Source organism: Kogia breviceps, chromosome 6 (genome assembly GCF_026419965.1).
Source record: "Kogia breviceps isolate mKogBre1 chromosome 6, mKogBre1 haplotype 1, whole genome shotgun sequence".
In the NCBI taxonomy this organism is placed as follows: Eukaryota; Metazoa; Chordata; class Mammalia; order Artiodactyla; family Physeteridae; genus Kogia; species Kogia breviceps.
The window spans coordinates 13,005,028-13,023,188 of record NC_081315.1 but is presented as its reverse complement, the minus strand read 5'-3'; the positions used below and the strand labels follow the sequence as shown (position 1 = coordinate 13,023,188).

General features: G+C 41.1%; 1 protein-coding gene across 3 annotated transcripts in view; it reads right to left on the bottom strand.

The window, feature by feature from the left end:
- Positions 1–18,161, bottom strand: part of GRID2 (glutamate ionotropic receptor delta type subunit 2) — a 1,382,159-nt gene that overhangs the window by 28,182 nt on the left and 1,335,816 nt on the right. For 2 of the 3 annotated variants that reach the window (XM_067035515.1, XM_067035516.1), the window contains exon 15: positions 10,682–10,922. In XM_067035515.1, the coding sequence (XP_066891616.1) occupies positions 10,682–10,922 (241 nt within the window). Of the gene's footprint in view, positions 1–5,914; positions 8,015–10,681; positions 10,923–18,161 lie in introns of those variants that run through there. The other variant, XM_059066448.2, reaches the window with a different exon arrangement.

Here is an 18,161-nt window from a genome sequence, read left to right as displayed (position 1 = left end):
TACCTTATTTCAAATAGCAAATCTCCACTTTCACTCTGGCCTTCCTGGTTCTCCTCTTTGTTTTCCTCTACAGCACTTATCATCCAATAGATGACGTACTTTAGTCATTTATCCTGCTTTTCGTCTACCTCCTCCAGTTGATTGTAAATGCCACGAGGGCAGGGATTTCTGTCTTGTCTACTGTTGTATCCCCAGCACCTAGAATAGTGTCTTGCACGTGGCAGGACCTCAGCGAACATATGTCGAATACGTGAATGAATGAATGAATGAACCGGATATAGTGTAATCTCTTGAGGCCAGCCTACAGGCTTCCCACAGTCTCCCCCGAGCTTTACTTCCTGATACTTCCTGACATGAAACCCACATTCCAGACACCGTGGGTTACTGCTCCTCTGAACATTCTCTCCCGTTCTTGTGCTTTGATCGCACCACACCCTCCACTTGGAGGCCCTTGTGCATTCTTCTGACCTTTGCTCTATGATTAGGCTAAATTTCTTCTTACTCCATGCAACCATGTCAAGCCATGCAGCCTCATTCTTCTTCTCTTAAAATAGAATAGAATATTTTCTCGATAGCACTCATTTGACAATTAAAGGTACTGTGTATCATAATATTTCATACTCTTGTCTTCCGATGTTACTGAAACCATGAGTCTTTATTCAGCTTTTCAAATGTGTATATTTTGTCTCTCCAGCTTTGGAAGCTGTCTTAGCAAAGTCCGGCTGTACGTGAAGAGAACATGGGCACAGCTCCAGCCCAGGGGCCCACCCCACCACGCTGATTGACGAGGGCACCAGTAACTCAGCACCCCGAACGCTTGCTGGCCAACGAGTGTGCCTTTGGCGTGCTACTTCGGAAAGCTCTGCCCTAGGCGCCTCGCTCATAGTAGGTGCTCAGGTAGAGCTGGTCAACGGACTGATTGATCTTGTGTGATTGTTTTGTCCCTAATTTTCTCTCCACAGCCTTACTAAAGTTTATATCTATGTACTAATACTCGTTTTTTAAAAAGAGACACAAAATCATTATTACGGAGGAAGAATTAAAAACTTCATTTAGTGATGATGAACAGGAAGGAATTAAAATATATTCTTTGTTGGTGATTGGGCAGTATTATAGGACTTACCATGTTAACTGGACACACCAAAAGCTTTGGAGGCTACACGTGTGAGAACTGCTCCCACAGTTATTTTTACCATGACATTTCCATGGAGAAATCAGAGTGAGCAGTAAGTTTTAAAATGCTTAGCTATGCAGAATTGAATCTGGAAGGCCCCATTACATGTCTGTCTTGCTGCACTGCTTCTTTTTAATTTTATTCTCAATATGTTCACTTAGAAAGAAGTATTATATTCATTAAAAACAATTAAGTGTGAACGAAAGTTCTGCAGTTGATATCTAATGTCAATTACGTCAATTAGATATATGATGCAGCTCTACTTCATCTTACATCTAATGTTCAAAGTGTTTTTCAACATCACCTATAGAAGTATTTGAGCATGTTAAGTATTAATAACTATTTTTAGAATGAAAAAGTCAAACTAGACAGCTGGGCATGTGACACCTTTATTTTCAACTTAATTTTACAGTGCTTTGACTTCTAAAAATAAGTTTTATAGCCAACTTATATAAACGGATATTAATAGAGGGCTAGCATTAACTTGAAAGTCAACTTTAATATAATTCTGAAGAGGAATTAAATATCGACTATCGGCTCCTTATTTATCTAGTATGAAATAGCTATAGGTACCTCCTGCCTCATGAAGAGGCTGTGATTCTGAAACATTTTATATAACTTAAATTTTTGCAAATTGAACCTTTTTTTATTACATATTAGGATAATTCTCAAAGCCCGCCCCTTTGTGCAGTGAATAAGCAAACTGTAATTTGTTTACTGATGTCCAATACTGATGTTTAATTTTTAAAAAATTTAAAAGAGCCAGAGATATAGGCTGTTTGATTCCTAAAATTTTTCAGTAGCACCAATTTAAAAATAAAATATAACAACTTTAAAAATTAAAGTTTGCCTCCTACTTATATTTCAAATCTCGTGGCAGGCAAAATATTTATCGAAAGCAGTGTTTTCTGTCCATTCTCTGGTTCTGACATTTTACTGTACTTTGATCTTGTGACATCTGTTTCTCCTTCTAAAGCAGCTGCTATTAAAGCTTAATTAGTTTTTAATTAAGGAAAATGAATGTTGTCTTAAAAAGTTTGTGAATTTTCTATCATATCACAGATAGTTTGAGACTTGGAACGTGCTGCCAATTCTGAGGGTGCACTGGATAGAGTTTCTCCAAAAGGAAAAAAGGCCCTCATCCCTCACAAAGGCTAGACGGCTACGTCTACAGCACAACGTAGGTAACGTGTGCAGAAGAAACAGCCAGTTTGTCGTCTCCACTAGAAAAAACTCCAGAAATGGGCAAAATCAGTCAAAAGATGACACTTGGTCCTAGATACGAAACATTTTCTCAGACTTGAACAATTTTTGCCTTGTTACTAATATTACGTGGAAACAAATGAACACTACTGAAAAAACAGAGATGAGGAAAAGCCAGGTGAGAAAATGAGAGGCAGCGCATTCAGTCTGTTTCTATCCCCGCGGCAGGCTGGACCATTCGGTGGTGTAGCTGCTGCACGCCTCAGTGCAGCTCCATAAAATAGAGCAAAAGCACGTGGCTTCTGTTCTTCTGAAAGGGTGTGTGGGTTGGAAGCTGTCCTCATGGTGAGCAGCCTGTAAAACTCCTTACTTTCATGGGGATCCTAGGTCACGTATCCTCGTCTTAAGATGGTGGGAATGGTAACTAGGACCCTTATTTGCAAAACAAATAAAAGTTTATGAAAGTTGAAGAGTAGCCTGAATAAGACTTACTGCGTTCGGTCCCTTGGAAGTAAGTGTTTCGAAACCCTGTAGCTCTACCCATCACAACTGCTGAGCCCTGCAGGGATAGAAGATGAGGGAACCTGGTGTGTATCATTCTGGTGTGGACACCTGAGGGTAGGAGTCATTCTGATGTGGACGCATGCAGGTGTGGATGAGGAGGGGTTAGGTAGCAGTTTGCCTGTGGCTGGGGGTGATTTTCACATTTTTGAAGATTTGGCCTCATGCTCTGGCATTTGGGGAAATTTTCAGGTCTCGTTTGTGGAAGGAATCTGAATCTAAGAAGGCAGACTCAGTCAGCTCCTAAGAACTACCAAGATGGACCGGGCCGGTCAGTTGGACTGTCCGGGCCCGAGGAGGATGGCACTGTTTCGGGGTCACTAATTCTGCCACCTCAGGAAGTCTGTAAGGTGGTCTCTGTATCCTGCAGGTCCCGAGGGACAAGGAAAGGCCTGGGTAAGTGGAACACATCCAGACCCATTCCCAAATATATGTCTTCATTTATGTGATGTGTAACTGCTTAGCACCGTGGCTTTCCATAATAGGTTTTCAGTAAACACTAACGGAACTGAATTAAATCTATCAAATCTAAAAAGCTTTATCTCCTCATTTTTCAATGTCAGGTAAGTCATTTCCACCCACGGGAGCTCATATATGCTACCTCGTGAGAGGGTGTTGACTAACATTTGTTGAAATGATTTTATAAAATGTCACAATTGCTAGCCATTTATTAATATCTGACCACATGGACTGGATAAAGGATTTGTTTTTAGAGATAAAAACACTCTAGAAGGAAGCCCATTTCTAGTGAGCCCACTGTGTTTTATCAATTATCATGAGATGTGTATTTAAGGTTAAAAACCTATGTTTACCAGCACAAAAGTTATTAGCCCTGCTTTATTTGTTATATTCGTAATCCAGAATGTGTTCCACCATTCCAAAATTCTGATTGTAGAATAGTTAGAATTTGTTATCCGGTGGTGTGGCTTAGAAGGTATTATGTAGGATAAGAAGTGGATTGTCTCATCTCTTTTTTCTTTCTAATTGATGAAGCAAAGTACCATTCAGCAAAGTCTATTTTTTAAAGTATTTATTCAGTTGACAACCGATCCCAAACTGAAAGAGATGAAAAATAACATAACTGAGAAAACAACGAATTGCCTGTAGCTTGATGTGTATGCGGAAGAAAGATGCTCTTACAATTTTCTAATGTGTGATGAAACCAAAGCTGTGCGTAAGTTCTGCTGTGGCGGAGAGTGAAAACCAGTGCTCTTAACGATCCGCCAGTGGAATAAATTCGACCTCTGGCTGGGATAAATTAGTTCGTGGACATAAGGGGTTTGTCTTGTTCTGAAGCAGCAAGGTTGGTGTAAGTGGTGAGAGCCGGGGCAAACAATGGGCTAAAGGAAGTAGCGCCAGGCGGGACGGCCTGAATTCTGCCACTAGCTGTGACCTGACGTAGCCTGCGGTGTTCACTTTCCCATCTGTGAAAGGGGCAGTTGAATCAGATGCTCCAACTGGTCCCCCACGAGGAAGGAGGTTCTAGAGATTTGCAGCCTAAACTTGGCGGGAGAGAAGTGGGTGGAGGCATTGGACTTGAGCCGTCCCTACAGTGAATTCACAGCCCATGGGGACCTGCGTGCATGTGACTGAAGCATGGTAGAGTGTAAAAAAAAAACAAAGACTCAGTGTTAAGTCTCAGATTGTCAAACATTTGGGCAAGTCACAGCTTCTTAGCATCTTACGTTCTCTTACTTGTAAAAGGAGGGAGATGATAGTCTAGATCTCTATACATCCTCCCATCCAACATTTAAAAATCATTTTAATGGAATTATAGAAAAGCAGAAGTTTTCATCTAAATTGAATATATTTTCAGATATATATTCATTGAGCGAGTTAAATGCTAGAAGAATTAAATATTGTTCAAATGCAGAAAATAACACTCTATTAGAAATAATCTTGGAGTCAGTTAATTTCCAGATTAATAGATTCAGCATGATGAATATTTCGCTAACAGCAAAGCAACTGTTAATACACAATTCTAAGTTTAATAATTACCCTTCATTTTCTTTTTAAAAAATGTAACAAACGCTCATCCTGCTATTATTATGATGGCCGCATTGTTTACATGAAACAGGATAAATCTTTCCCCAAAAAGTGCTCATAGAGACATCCACAAAGGAAAGCAGACGTATCGTTGGTTCAAATTGTCTCAAGTAGCGGAAAGGCAGTCTTTCATCGGGTTTAGAACATCACTTGCTACTGTTTTTGAGAGCCGCTCGTTATGGCGTCGTTCTGCTAGTAAAACTTAATGTGTTTTATGCTTTAATACTAATTCAAGATAAATTTTTATAAAAAGTCAGTTCTATCCGTGAGAGAGTAAGCATTTTCAAATTGTATAGTTAAGACTTCAATGGTATGAGAGCAAGTTTAGAAAACATTTTTATTAGACAAATTATTTAGACAAATTATACACAGAAAGCTCTGCCACTCATAACTGAGGCCTCCAAAAAGTGGTTTGTGTATCTGTATAATAGGCAATACATCAAAATAGGCCTATTTTAAATATTGTACACGGTTAACAGTTTGTTGATAGCTAAAATCACTGCAACATCTGGTATGTCCCTATATAGCTTGTTGAAAAGACTTTTTGTCTTCAAATCAGAGTCGTGAATGAGATCATGAATGTTACGAGGGAAAACAAGTTGTGCATGCGCTTAGATACTTGTTACCCTGGAAACAAAATGGTTTTTGCATGATAAGAAATCTTTCTGCCTTACACAGTAGACAATATTTGAAGATTTAGTACAAAAACAGTGACAGGACAAGATGCTCCCCAGAACAGAATTAGCATCAAAGTATAATATACCTTAAGAATATACTTTTTGATTTCTCCTAAAGCAAATCACAAAGGTTGATTCCTATACCAAGCCTAGCCACGGAATGAATTAGATTAAAATAAGTGTATGGCTGCGTAAAGACACAGGATAAGTTCTTGCTTCCCACTTAACCACATTTTTTTTTTTTTTTTTTTTTGTGGTACGCGGGCCTCTCACTGTTGTGGCCTCTCCCATTGTGGAGCGCAGGCTCTGGACGCACAGGCTCAGCGGCCATGGCTCACGGGCCCAGCCGCTCCGCGGCATGTGGGATCTTCCCGGACCGGGGCACGAACCCGTGTCCCCTGCATCGGCAAGCGGATTCTCAACCACTGCGCCACCAGGGAAGCCCCACATTTTAACTTAAGGATTACAAGCGAAGTTCATTCTACATCTCCAACAGGTGAGAAGGCTACCTTGAAAAGGGTTGTGCGCAAAGAGGCACTGCTTTTGTTGTTATCCTTCTATACACTTGGCACTAATGTCAAAAACACATAACTCCTCCAAATAGAACTGAACAAAACACGGGGCTGGAGTTGAGAGCCCAGTAAGGTTGCTGTATTTTCTTCTTTAGGATAATGTATGACAGTAATTAAGGCCACATCAATATTTCTTAAGGGCTCCCATCTCTCCTCAGCTACAGCTGTATTGATTGGCTTACTGCTTTGGAAGAGAATTTATTAACCTTCAATGATCTACGTTTAAACTCGTATAGAGCTCCCCGTGCTGTGGTGGACATGGTTCAGCAAATAGCATTTTCCATTTAGATAATTAATTAAACGTAAAATTATCAAGGTTAGCTTTATACACTGCTGAATAACAAATGCAAAAATCTATTCAAATGAGTTACATCTAGGAACAAATATTAAATCGCCCTGGATGTTTTAATAACAAAAGTATAAAATATTCTCTGTTGGCAAACAATGCAAGTCAGAATAACATTAAAGCAACCTGCCTTTTCTAACTGAAAAGACCCCCTGCACTATACATAGTTCCTGTATACAACACTTTTGTTTTAAACTAAAGCTTTATTAAATGAATTGCAATAGCAATGGCCTCCTTTGAATATATATACACATTATATAGGTGCATATATATGTATATATGAGATACTAATTTATTTATTAACACAATAGAGGCTGCTGCCATATGATAAAGTTTACTGTACATAAGAAAAAACTTTTCATACTGTACAATCACATAAAGGTCATATGCACTGTTGCAGTGCAAGAGTAGTTTTAACTGTAGTCTTGACTGGCATATTAATGGCTTTTTTGTAATCCTACAAAATTGCATTCTCATATTATGTGGCCTGAATGGTCTTTAAATTATTCTATAAACACTGCAGGGGTTGCCTTTGGCCCACAGTTAAAGGACACTCAACAGCAGTGGAGCATTGTATGGATGCAGCAGAAGAATGTAAAAAGACTGAAGTTATTGCAATTATATTTTTAAAAAGAGAGAAATGTTACAGAAGAGGCCTTTATGTAAAATGAATCCTGCATATACTGTTAGTATGCTCAGTGCACGTTTCCTATACTTGAAGTACAGTATATGAAAAGCGGAATAATAGGATCCTAGCGTACTACCTTCTGGGGGAGTAAATTGAGTAATGAAAAAGCGTGGAGAGAAACGTCCAGGAGGAGAGGGAAGAAAAGAGAGAAAGAAACAGAGGAGAGAGAGAGGAGGGAGAAGGTAGAGAGAAAGAACTAGAATTGTTACTAATACTCCTGATTAAAAAAAAGAAATGTTACATCCATGTTAGTCCTACAATATTACAGTCGCTCCTTGCAAAGGGAGTCCTACAAAGAAACAGTGACGAGATTTTGTTGGGCGCTCATATGGAGGTGCCTCGGTCTGGATCATTACCCAGATTGAGCCCCAGGGAAGGAGTTGGTTGGTAAGGAATAGATGACATTGTTTTTATAGGACTCCTGAAAAAGCCCCCATTCGGTGCCCTGTGCCTAAAAGGGCCAGTTCGGTGCTCAGGCACGTTGCCAAAAGCGAAACCAGAGGCAGCTTTAGCTGACAGTGTACGGCTAAGAGTCTGGATCTGCTCTGGGATAAAGGTTGTTGTGGTAATATGAGTGTTCCTGAAATCACTGATTTGCTCCAGTGCTTGTCGTGTTGGCAAAGTGTCAATGTCCAGAGGGGTCAAGTCAATTGACGAGGTGGAAAACTGTTTATGGGGGCTGTCGTCGTCTGTGCACAAGCTATTTACACGTCTATGGAGGTGCTCCAGGTCAATTTCCTTGTCATCCTGGAGATGAAGAAAAAGAAGATAAGGTTCTCATCAGTACTAGCTTCATGGTTTAAAAAAAAAAAAAAAAAGTAGTTCAGCAAACATGATAGGTAATGAACTGAACTTTGGGGTTTATTCATTTAACAAATATTTATTGAGCACCTAATATGAGCCAGGCACTGTGCTAGGTTCTGGGGGGTACCGATAGGATTCTGGGATAAGGTTATCTACACTTTTCTTGCGATGAAAGTTCTAAAAGGAGCATATGCCACATGCAGCTACAAAATATGGGGGCAGTAGATGGGTGATTGCCTTCTACAAGAGCAGAGACAGACCCAGGCAAAATGATACACATAGTAAGTATGGTTTGGGCCACGCATCCCCTCCCCACCTCTTCTTTATGCATGCTTCCTCCTTTTTCAGGGTGTCTCATTCCAAGTTGTGTTTTTGTTCCTTTCACTACTTGCTCCTAACCTTAACTTTCCATTCTTGGAGATTGATACAATACGATGATATGCTAGTTCACACTAAAGTGTTAGTGACTGTTAAAAGTGTTATTTCTCTTTAGGCTAGAAATATGTGAGATCGTTTACAGAGAGCAACATTCAACACAAGAGAATCAGTTTCTGATTGAGGGACTTCATACACTCAAGCTGTCTAGTACCTGAATGAGGCAATGTTGTGAGCTCAGCACGGGAACCTTTAGAGACCCCTTCAAGCCACGACGTGTGAGTGACAGCTTCAGTTTAGGGCCACGTTAATGCTAAATGGCCTCTAAATCAAAGATGCTTTGAACTACACTAAGAGAGTCTTAGTAAGAAGGTGCTTAATGAAGAAAAAGAGTGTGAACCCCAAGATTTCTGGAGTTGAAACTAATTCGTAAATCCCTTAGGATTTCACTAGAAGTGAGCATTAAAGCTCAATATTTGAAAAATAAAAGTGGCAGGAAAGAAAATTGTCCTTTTCCTCAGTCTTATTTATCAGCAAGTTGAATAAATTAAATTTATGAGGATTTAAAAATATCTATTAATCATAAGAGGAGAAAATATTTGTTCATACGATCTGGATTAGCTGCTATGAATTAGAACGGAGGATGTATTTTTTTTCATTGTGCAATTTTAGTGCTCCGCAGCGAAAAATATTTTGATGTGCGTCACTTTTTTTCCTTCTCCTTTCTCATTTCAAAGCCCAATAAAAATATCCGTTAATGCAATATTATCACTGAGACGTTAGAGGGTTGAAACAGAAAATTTCATGGTTCCCACAGCAACTATAATATAGTCATCCATCAACAGATATAATAATGCAAAAATTTAATATCATATATAGTAATTCAAAATGTTTGGGGAGTCCGTAATTTCCAGATTTTTGAGAATACGAAGCCTCGGCTATAATGTTGCGTTAATGTGGTCTTTTGCATTGAATCAACGTCAGTAGGGATACCAGGAGTTTATTCCATTAAAAAACAACCCACTACAATAAAACCTGGTTAATTTTTCGTTTATACTCCACTAATTTAGACTGTATGATCACCCAGACAGGTAGGAAGCTAAGATTTATCTTCGCTAAGCCAAACTTTTCCTTATAAATGGTGCTGATCAATTTGGCATATAAGGTGGTAGGAAAGAATCCTCAGACAACTTTAGAAAACAATCTGTTTGAAAGAGTACATTAGCATGCAATAATTCACATGCAAATGAGAAGGCATTTTTATTCGTGCTGTAAAGCAGATCCTCTCAGGATATGCTTAGGCATCAGTTGCCCAAGGTCTAGTTACAGAAAGTCTAAAACTGTTCTCTGTAACTATCTAGAAAGTCGAATCATTCGGCAAATTCAGGTTGTTTTCGTTTCAATCTGTGAAGCTTTGGTGAATATGATTTCATTACATAAAAAATTTTTCACCCTTTTGGTCCAATGGAAATAAGATAAATAAATCAAGCAGTTTATTTTTAAACTTCAGATAGTCTCTGAGAAACACGCATTTTCTTTCTGGATGAAAATAAGGCACGGGGCACTTTAAAAGATGTATGTAACTCTGAAATTATTCTTTCAAAGCTCTGGAAAAAGTTTACTATGGCCCTGGAGTTAAGCTGACTCATGAGAAAAGGAGGACTATGGAATTCTAGATGATTCCACCATACGGATTTGTTAAGCCTAGAGCCATTACAGAGCTATAAAAACATATGATCCCTTCTATAGGTCTACATACAGACAGAGGGAAGCAGTCCCTGGGGGTGAAGAGAAAACTCTGATGATTTCACTGTAACACTGCATTTCTTAGGCCGCATCTCAGAGACACAAGTAATTTACCTATAAGTTAACCAACTATTTGAGCTAACACGATAAGCATCTTTGTGAACTGGTCAAGGGTATCACAGCCCTTAAAAGAATCATGGACTTAAGGTCTATCCTGAGATTTGGGAGAATTTCAAGGCCCATTATGGCTCCTGAAATTGTCAGTCTTTCAAACACGATCGTCTCCCCTTCACGGATCTGGGATGTCTTAAAATGAAAATCGGTATTGGTCTTACCAATTTTTACATTTCACAAATTCATCTTCACTCTTCAAGGAAAGAAGAAACCAAGACCACCCCCAGTCCGTTATCCCCTCGCCTGTGATTACCCTCCCTGGAAGCACAGCCTACTTGTGGGCTCAACATGGCGCTGAAGCTTTCAGTCAAGTACCTCTTTTGATGGGACCCTGGAGCCTTTCCTCTTGTTCCACCACGTCTCCAGCATGGCTATAAAGCAGGAGAGGACGATCCCCGCAGCCAGGATACAAAAAACCCCTGCAAAGCTCTTGATGTCCAGGGCACCTCCTTTCTGCTTTGTGTCCACTGAGGAGTACAGGTCACACTGGCCGTTCTTGGGCCACCATTTGTGCCTCAGGATGTCCATGTCACCATTCTGCTGAAGCTCCAGGATCCTTGGGGCAAAGCACACAATCATGTGTTATTACAGACGCAGTTCTTGCCTCAGTCCACAACACAGCCATTCATAACCCTGTCTCTAAAGGATGGTGGGTGTCAAGGGGAAATGAATATATAGATTAGCCTGCACACAAAACATTATTGCAGCCATTCTTTAGACAGACTTGTGCCACGAGGCCCTCCTCCCCCCTTTCTTACATCCCTCCCTCCCTGCTTCCCTTTTTTCTTCCCCCACCTCTTCTATTTTTGTGTTTGTTTGTTTGTTCCATGCTATAATCCTAAATATTACCCTCAACCCCGGGTTCTTGCAACGTGTTTTTACAATTACATTTCAGAGGCACTGTTTTTATGTGGTTTCGAGTTGCTGCAGTTCTGTGTTCCTTCCCTACGTGCAGATCCACGCTCCGGATCTTAACGCTTTTATGAAGAACGCTTTGCTGCTCAGAGCGAGATGCTGGCCTAATGTCGCCCAGCATATGCTACATGCAAAGAAATTCAATTAAAAAGACTTCCATTATTTAACACAGTGTGGAAGAAAGCCTTGGGACAGGTTTGAAGTTGATAAAGTACATCATTTTGGGTTTTTCACACAACTGATCTAGTTTCCTTTTAATGCCAAAGGGGAAATGTTACCTTGGAGAACAAGAAGAAAAGTTGACCAGAGGCTTTCAGAAGTGGTCACATTCATATAAGAAATACCTTCTTTTATATTCACTCCCAGAGTCTGGGGATAACTGCAAAGACTGCAGCTTTTAAAACGTATGATTTTCATCGAGGCTTTATTCTCAATTCCAAACACTCTTTGGGCTCTACCTAACCAGACCTGCCTGGTTCTGGCTCTCCCCCAGCTGCGTCCCTTCTCACAGAACGAGAATGGTCAGGGCCAAGGTCATGAGCCTGTCCAGAGTCCGCACCAGCCCATGGTTCCCTAGGATTTCCTGGCCAGGCAGCTCAGAGCGCCTGCCCAGCCAGGACTCATAAAACCCTATCCCTGTGTATGATTTCCGAGAGCAGATCTCACAGCCATGGGCACACGCAGGTGTCTGGGGTGGGGCCTGGGGGGTGTGGACAGGTCGACATGCGAGCTCAGGCGCGCACACCTCTGTGTGCGAGACCCTCACTGGGTGCCCGGAGCCGGAGGTGGCAGGCTGACTCCCAGCCCCACTGGGTCCATGCAGAACTCCTAGCTGGTCACCACTTAGACACTCAAACCTGGCCCCCTTGGGGTCATGAAGGTATGCTTGTCAAGAGAAGAGGACGGAACATAATTTAGGTAACAATGTTTAGCTTGATTTATCAGTTTTATGCAGTTACGCTTAGGCTATGTGGAGCCATATTTGCACTCTTGCCCCGGCTCTTGGATTATTTCGGGAGAGACTGCTTAACACTTTACAGAGGAGAACTAAGCCTATCTGGAAGGAGTAAATAACTCACTTTCAGTGATGTATTTACCTTCTTTACCTGTTTCATGTCATCCACGTGTCTATGAGTTCAGTGATAATCAACATTCGACCAGAGTTAAACGAGGGTCATACTAGCCCTAGGGGCTATGATGGAGAGTTAGTCTTTATTTTTAACTTGTATTTTATATTGGAGTATAGCTGATTTACAGTGTTGTGTTAGTTTCAGGTGCACGGCAAAGTGATTCACTTATACATATGCATGGATCTATTCTTTTTCAAAGTTTTTTCCTATGTAGGTTATTACGGAGTATTGAGCAGAGTTCCCTGTGCTATACAGTAGGTCCTTGTTCATTAACTGTTTTAAATATAGCAGTGTGTACGTGTCAACCCCCAACTCCCAGTCTATGCCCCCCGCCCCCTTCCCCTGGTAACCATAAGTTCGTTCTCTAAGTCTGTGAGTTGTTTCTGTTTTGTAAATAAGTTCCTCTGTATCTTTTTTTCTAGGTTCCGCATATGGGAGAGATCATGATATCTGTCTTTCTCTTTCTGACACGTGCCTGTCACCTACCTTTGGGTATCCCCGCAGCCTCACCCCTAGCGACCCCTGCTGACATTCCAGGACCAACGGCGTACTGGAGCCTCCAGCACAACTTGGACGTCTTTCTCATGAAATTGATTGGTCTGAAGTTCTGCTGCTTTTCAGTGTGTTGTTCAAAAAGGGCAGTAAGTTTGATTAACTGACCTTACTAAAATGATTATGAATATTAACAGATTACATTTCACCCTGATCCCGGCCCTATCCAGATAAAGTCATTTGCATTTCCAGAAGTGTGTTCCAAGGGACCCTAGTACAGAGGGCTTCTGCAAAGAAAGGGTCCCTGGTCATCAACTTTGAGAAACGCCCTCTTTGGAAATTTACAAGATAAAGGGCAGCCTATGAAAGGCTTTGAGAAGACCTGTGGAGAAGAAAAGCTGTGTGACTGTTTGATTCAGCATTTCCCAAATTAGTCTTTGATTCCCCTTTCCTTGTTTTGCTCCCCAAATAACGTACGTTAATAACCCGTGGAGCTAAAATTTTGAGGAATACACTTGAGAAATCGTGCCTTCCGGGCATGTGTGGCGCCGTCACACACATACGTAATCACAGCCTCAAAGTCGCTCGCTTGGCTTGTCCGTGAGTACCATTCAGATACCTTCAGGGAACCAACCCTGTAGGTATTTGCCTCCCGAAAGATCTAGCTCGTCAGGGCACCGTGATATCTCGAAAGAAAAAAATATAGTCATGCCTAGAAGAAGGAATTCTTCTTAAATCTGAACTTCCAGGTACATGTAAACATAAAAGGAGACTACAGCAGCATCTTCTAAATGAGAAGATATCTGGGCACAAAGTGAGCTCCCAAGTTCCCCTGTCCTCCTGCTCCGGTCCCATGGTGTTGGTCACTGCCTGTGGACGTGCAAGACTTTTCCTTCACTGCACCCATCATTTACTACTATCTGTGGCTACTTGATTAATGTCTGTTTCCCTTTCTAGAATATGTACTCATTATCTTCCATGCCTCCTAACACAGAGCAGCCGCATATCTTTTGATTGAATATGCTCAATACAGTTTTTGGCAAATGAACTCTGCCCTCAGATTCTACTTTTTTCCTTATCATTATGCTGTTTTCTTATGTGTTGCATTCCCTCCTATTCATCTAGTCATTCAATAAACATCTAAAGCGTGATTTCACGTAAGGCACTTCCTTGGGTACAGACTTGATGTTAAATCACAATTGTACACTCAGCCAGAATGGCCTGGGCAACACTGAGATCATTTCAATACCCTCAATTCATGCTAATTTATTCGTTCATTAGTTCACATATTCATTCAGGAAACGATTATTGCTTACTCTCTCTTCTTGGTCGTATCTGATACCATTTTCGATGTGTCCTTATTATTTCTACACCTGGAAAATAACTTGGTTTTAAAAATAATCATTGAAGTACACATACTCTGTGTCACCCATTTTGATTCTCACAGGAGTAAAGGGCCTTAAATGGCCAAAGGCCATAAATGGTAAAGGGCCAAAGAATGTGTTTAGTTGTAAATTTTTAGGTTCAGCAGCTGGTGGTAGGAGCTTTTGAGGGGAAAAAGAAAAGAGATTTCTCTACGTGCTTTCAAGTATCATCACGTCACAAAGATGTCTTTATACGGTCGATCTCATGAAGCACAGGTGATTGAGGCATTACAGGAGACCTCATCTTTGGGGATATATCAATACAAAGAAATTGGGCCATAGGATTCCTCAGTCAAACTCTGACTAGCCCACAACAAATTCCGGTAACACAGGCTGGCATGGAATACAAGCGTTGGAAGGAAATGAAAGTGTTCTCTAAGCCCAGAGTTCTGCTATGAACTTTCGCCACACAATCTAATGCTCCCTGGAAATTCCATCAGAAAGGTCTTACTACACCCTCCTTTTTATTATATAAAAAAGCTATTTAACGTTTAGATAAAGAAAGTTTAGCAAAATCTAATTCACTGCCTTAAAGAATAATGGGATGAGTCCTTATAATTAATTAGATTCTTTTTTCAAAGGTTCAAAAGCTCTGGCACGTTTAAAAGAGATTTAATTGCACTTAAAGGAAAGATTTGCCTTTTAACTATAAGCAACACTGGTGCGTGCGTGTGTGTGTGTGTGTGTGTGTAACAATGCAAAAAGCTAGCTGCAAAATTCTCAACGTGTACAAAGAAAAATTTTAGTCCCGTGGAATGATTGTATTTGTTATATGTGAAACTTCCACAAGATGGCAGTCTTTGCTCATAGAGAGCAAAGTGTTAGGTTAAGCTGTGGGTTTGAAACGTGAAAGTATAAACTTCTTGGTGCTGTATTAGAAACAAAGTTGGATGTTAGACTGTCATGAACAACTGGAAGTGTAAAACCTCTTTTTGGAGCGTAGTCAGAAAAATTCCTACCATTTTACCCCAGAGTGATTATACGCTTACTGTGGAGAGTTATTAAGGGGAGAATTAATGAGGCCATAAACAAACAAAAAAAAGCATCTTGTTCATTGCTTGGTATTTAGTAGGCTACCCAAACTCAAAAGCTAGAATTATTATTGTCAGCATGTGTGACAACCAGTCTGTCTCTGGACCTGTTCTGCTACATACTTAAAAAATTTTTTTTTTTTGCCGTACACGGGCCTCTCACTGCTGTGGCCTCTCCCGTTGCGGAGCACAGGCTCCGGACGCACAGGCTCAGCGGCCACGGCTCACGGACCCAGCCGCTCCGCGGCACGTGGGATCTTCCCAGACCGGGGCACGAACCCGCCTCCCCTGCATCGGCAGGCGGACTCTCAACCACTGCGCCACCAGGGAAGCCCCTGGTACATACTTCTTAACGGAGAATTCTATTCCCAGATGAGTCAGTGAATGATTCATGATTCACTGACAAAACACTGCATTTCCTTCTTTTGTCCAGAAGTATTAAAACATTTGTAATCTCACTGAACAGCAAAATCTTAGAAGTCCATAAAAGCCTAGCTTCAGTTTGAAAATGGCTAATAGATCAATCCTGCCTGCATTAAATTCTTTATTGATAGAAATGAGCAAATTTCAGGGGAAAGGAGCATGGGGGCAAAGGTTCCTTACTTCATATTCAAATAAAAATATTCAACAGGTTTGAGGCGTTTATCTTGAAAAGCTTTTTACTTGCTTTGAAAATAAAGCCTCATGTATGTGTTAGAATTACATTAATTATTGATCACTCACCATCCTTAATCACTACGCTAGAATCTGACTTTCAAATTAATTTATTTATGAAAAAACAGGTTGCTGAAAGATGGATGCGAATTTCTAATCCCACAGAAGGTAACTTTGATTTTGCCTTTGAATTAGCAGAGTCTACAGGGTCCTTTTTAATTTTGTTAATTTTCTTACACTTAAATTCCCGCTGAGCTTTAAAAAAAGATACTGGTTAGAGGCCAGCTGACTCTGTAGTTGCTTCTGCTGGGAAAGAATTTAGGGGTAATCAGAAATTAAAGAAAAATAAGGGCAGGGATTCCTTATTCTAGGCCCTGTATGAAGGGATTCCTGCGATTCTTTCGCAGTTGGAATGGCCTCCTCATGTTCCCAGAAGCACAAACTACTAGAATTAAAAGACTGAAGACGTCGTTTATTCTCTCTCCTTCCCTCCACTCAATCTATGGATGAGGAAACTGAATCAGAGACAACAATAATTTCCCCAAATCATCACATTTGACACAAAGAATAATTGATGTGCCGTGCTAGGGTAATCAGAGGCTCTCTGCAGCCAGAGGTGAAACGCCAGGGCTCCAGCCACTGCAGGCCCTGCCTCGGCTGTTCTGAGGGCTGAAGCCATCAATAGTTGAGCAATATTCCAGTACATCATCTAAGACGCAACTGTTGGGAAGCACTGCTCTAGAGCTTAAATGCCTCTCTTAGTGACTGATACAGAGTAAATAGTTGAGTTGGGGCTGGAACTCAGGTCTGTCCCCCGATACTTTTCCCTCTGTTACTCTACACAGCCTCTAATACGTAACGCTTTGGAGAAGACGTATCTCTTTTCGTTTCAGAGATCTGTTAGACTCCGAGTAAAACTGTCATCAATATGTTTCTCCCAGCCACCTGATGTACTTGTAGTGTGATTGCAAATTTATCCGTACTACAATTGGGGTGGACAAAGCAAATGTAGCTTTTCTCTAGAACGTAATTGATTTTCCTCAGGAGGAATGGGCCTGCTCAGCAGTGAGAACCAAACTAAAATTAGCTCCACGATTTAAAATTTAATCTGCTCTAATAATTTAACATGTCTCTAGCTTTAGCTCCACGTACTTGAACCAATTACTCCACCGTTTTGATTCCGCCCTGTTTCCCTTGCTCTTTTCCATGATGGTGTCAGGATTTACGGAGGACGACATTATGTCTCCTACGTGGGTGTTTGGTCTTGGATCTGCTCTGGCAGGTCTCCTGTGAGGTTGCTTGGGCCTGGGCCCAGCCCTTAGACACTAACTGCTACTGAAGTCGGCAGAGGCATTAAGTCTGCTAAACTTGGCTAATGTCTTTCTCAACTTCCACGGGGCTTGTGGCCTCCTCCCGGCTGACCTGACCTCTGAGGTGTTTGTTGTACACCTTTCTCAGCTTCTACCGTTTTTCTTCATCCAGCCCCTGACTGTTCTGTAGCCCTTTAGACACTACTACAGTGTCACCTTGTCACTCACTGAGGGTCCCAAGGGTGGTCCAGGTACTCTACCTCAGGATTCCTACCACTTAGGAGGAAGGGAGGCCTGGGAATGAAGATTGAACCTTTCTTTGCTTTTTCCTGATGTGCGGCCCTAGCTTCTCAGCTATCTGAGGGCTTCTTTGTTGGTGCAAATGCTGGTGGGTCCGGGGACCTCCCTTCAGAAACTCTAATGGGAAGGGAAGCATCAGGCCGTCTACCCTTGTGGCTTTTAATCTCCCTAACATCTGTCTCTTCTCTTGCTCATCTCCCATCCCTTGCTCTCCACTGGAAACCTCTGGCCAGAAGAGGGGCAGCTTTCCTTTTCTTTCCTGGATATCCTTCTTACACACCAGGTCATCAAACTTCTTGGCCTGTCAGAGTAAAAGGGAATTTTAGCTACAGAATGATAAAAACTCTATGATCTGAGCCCTCCAGGCATTTCTTCAGTTTGGAAGTACTGAGGCAACTCAGAGGTAGGGGTTGGTGAGGATGAAAATACATTATTTTAACATCTCAAAAACACGTATGTGTTACATACTTAGGAATTGTATGTAACCAAATTACAAAGATATTTAGGAGTCTCTTTACCTAATAATGTTAGTGTTACTT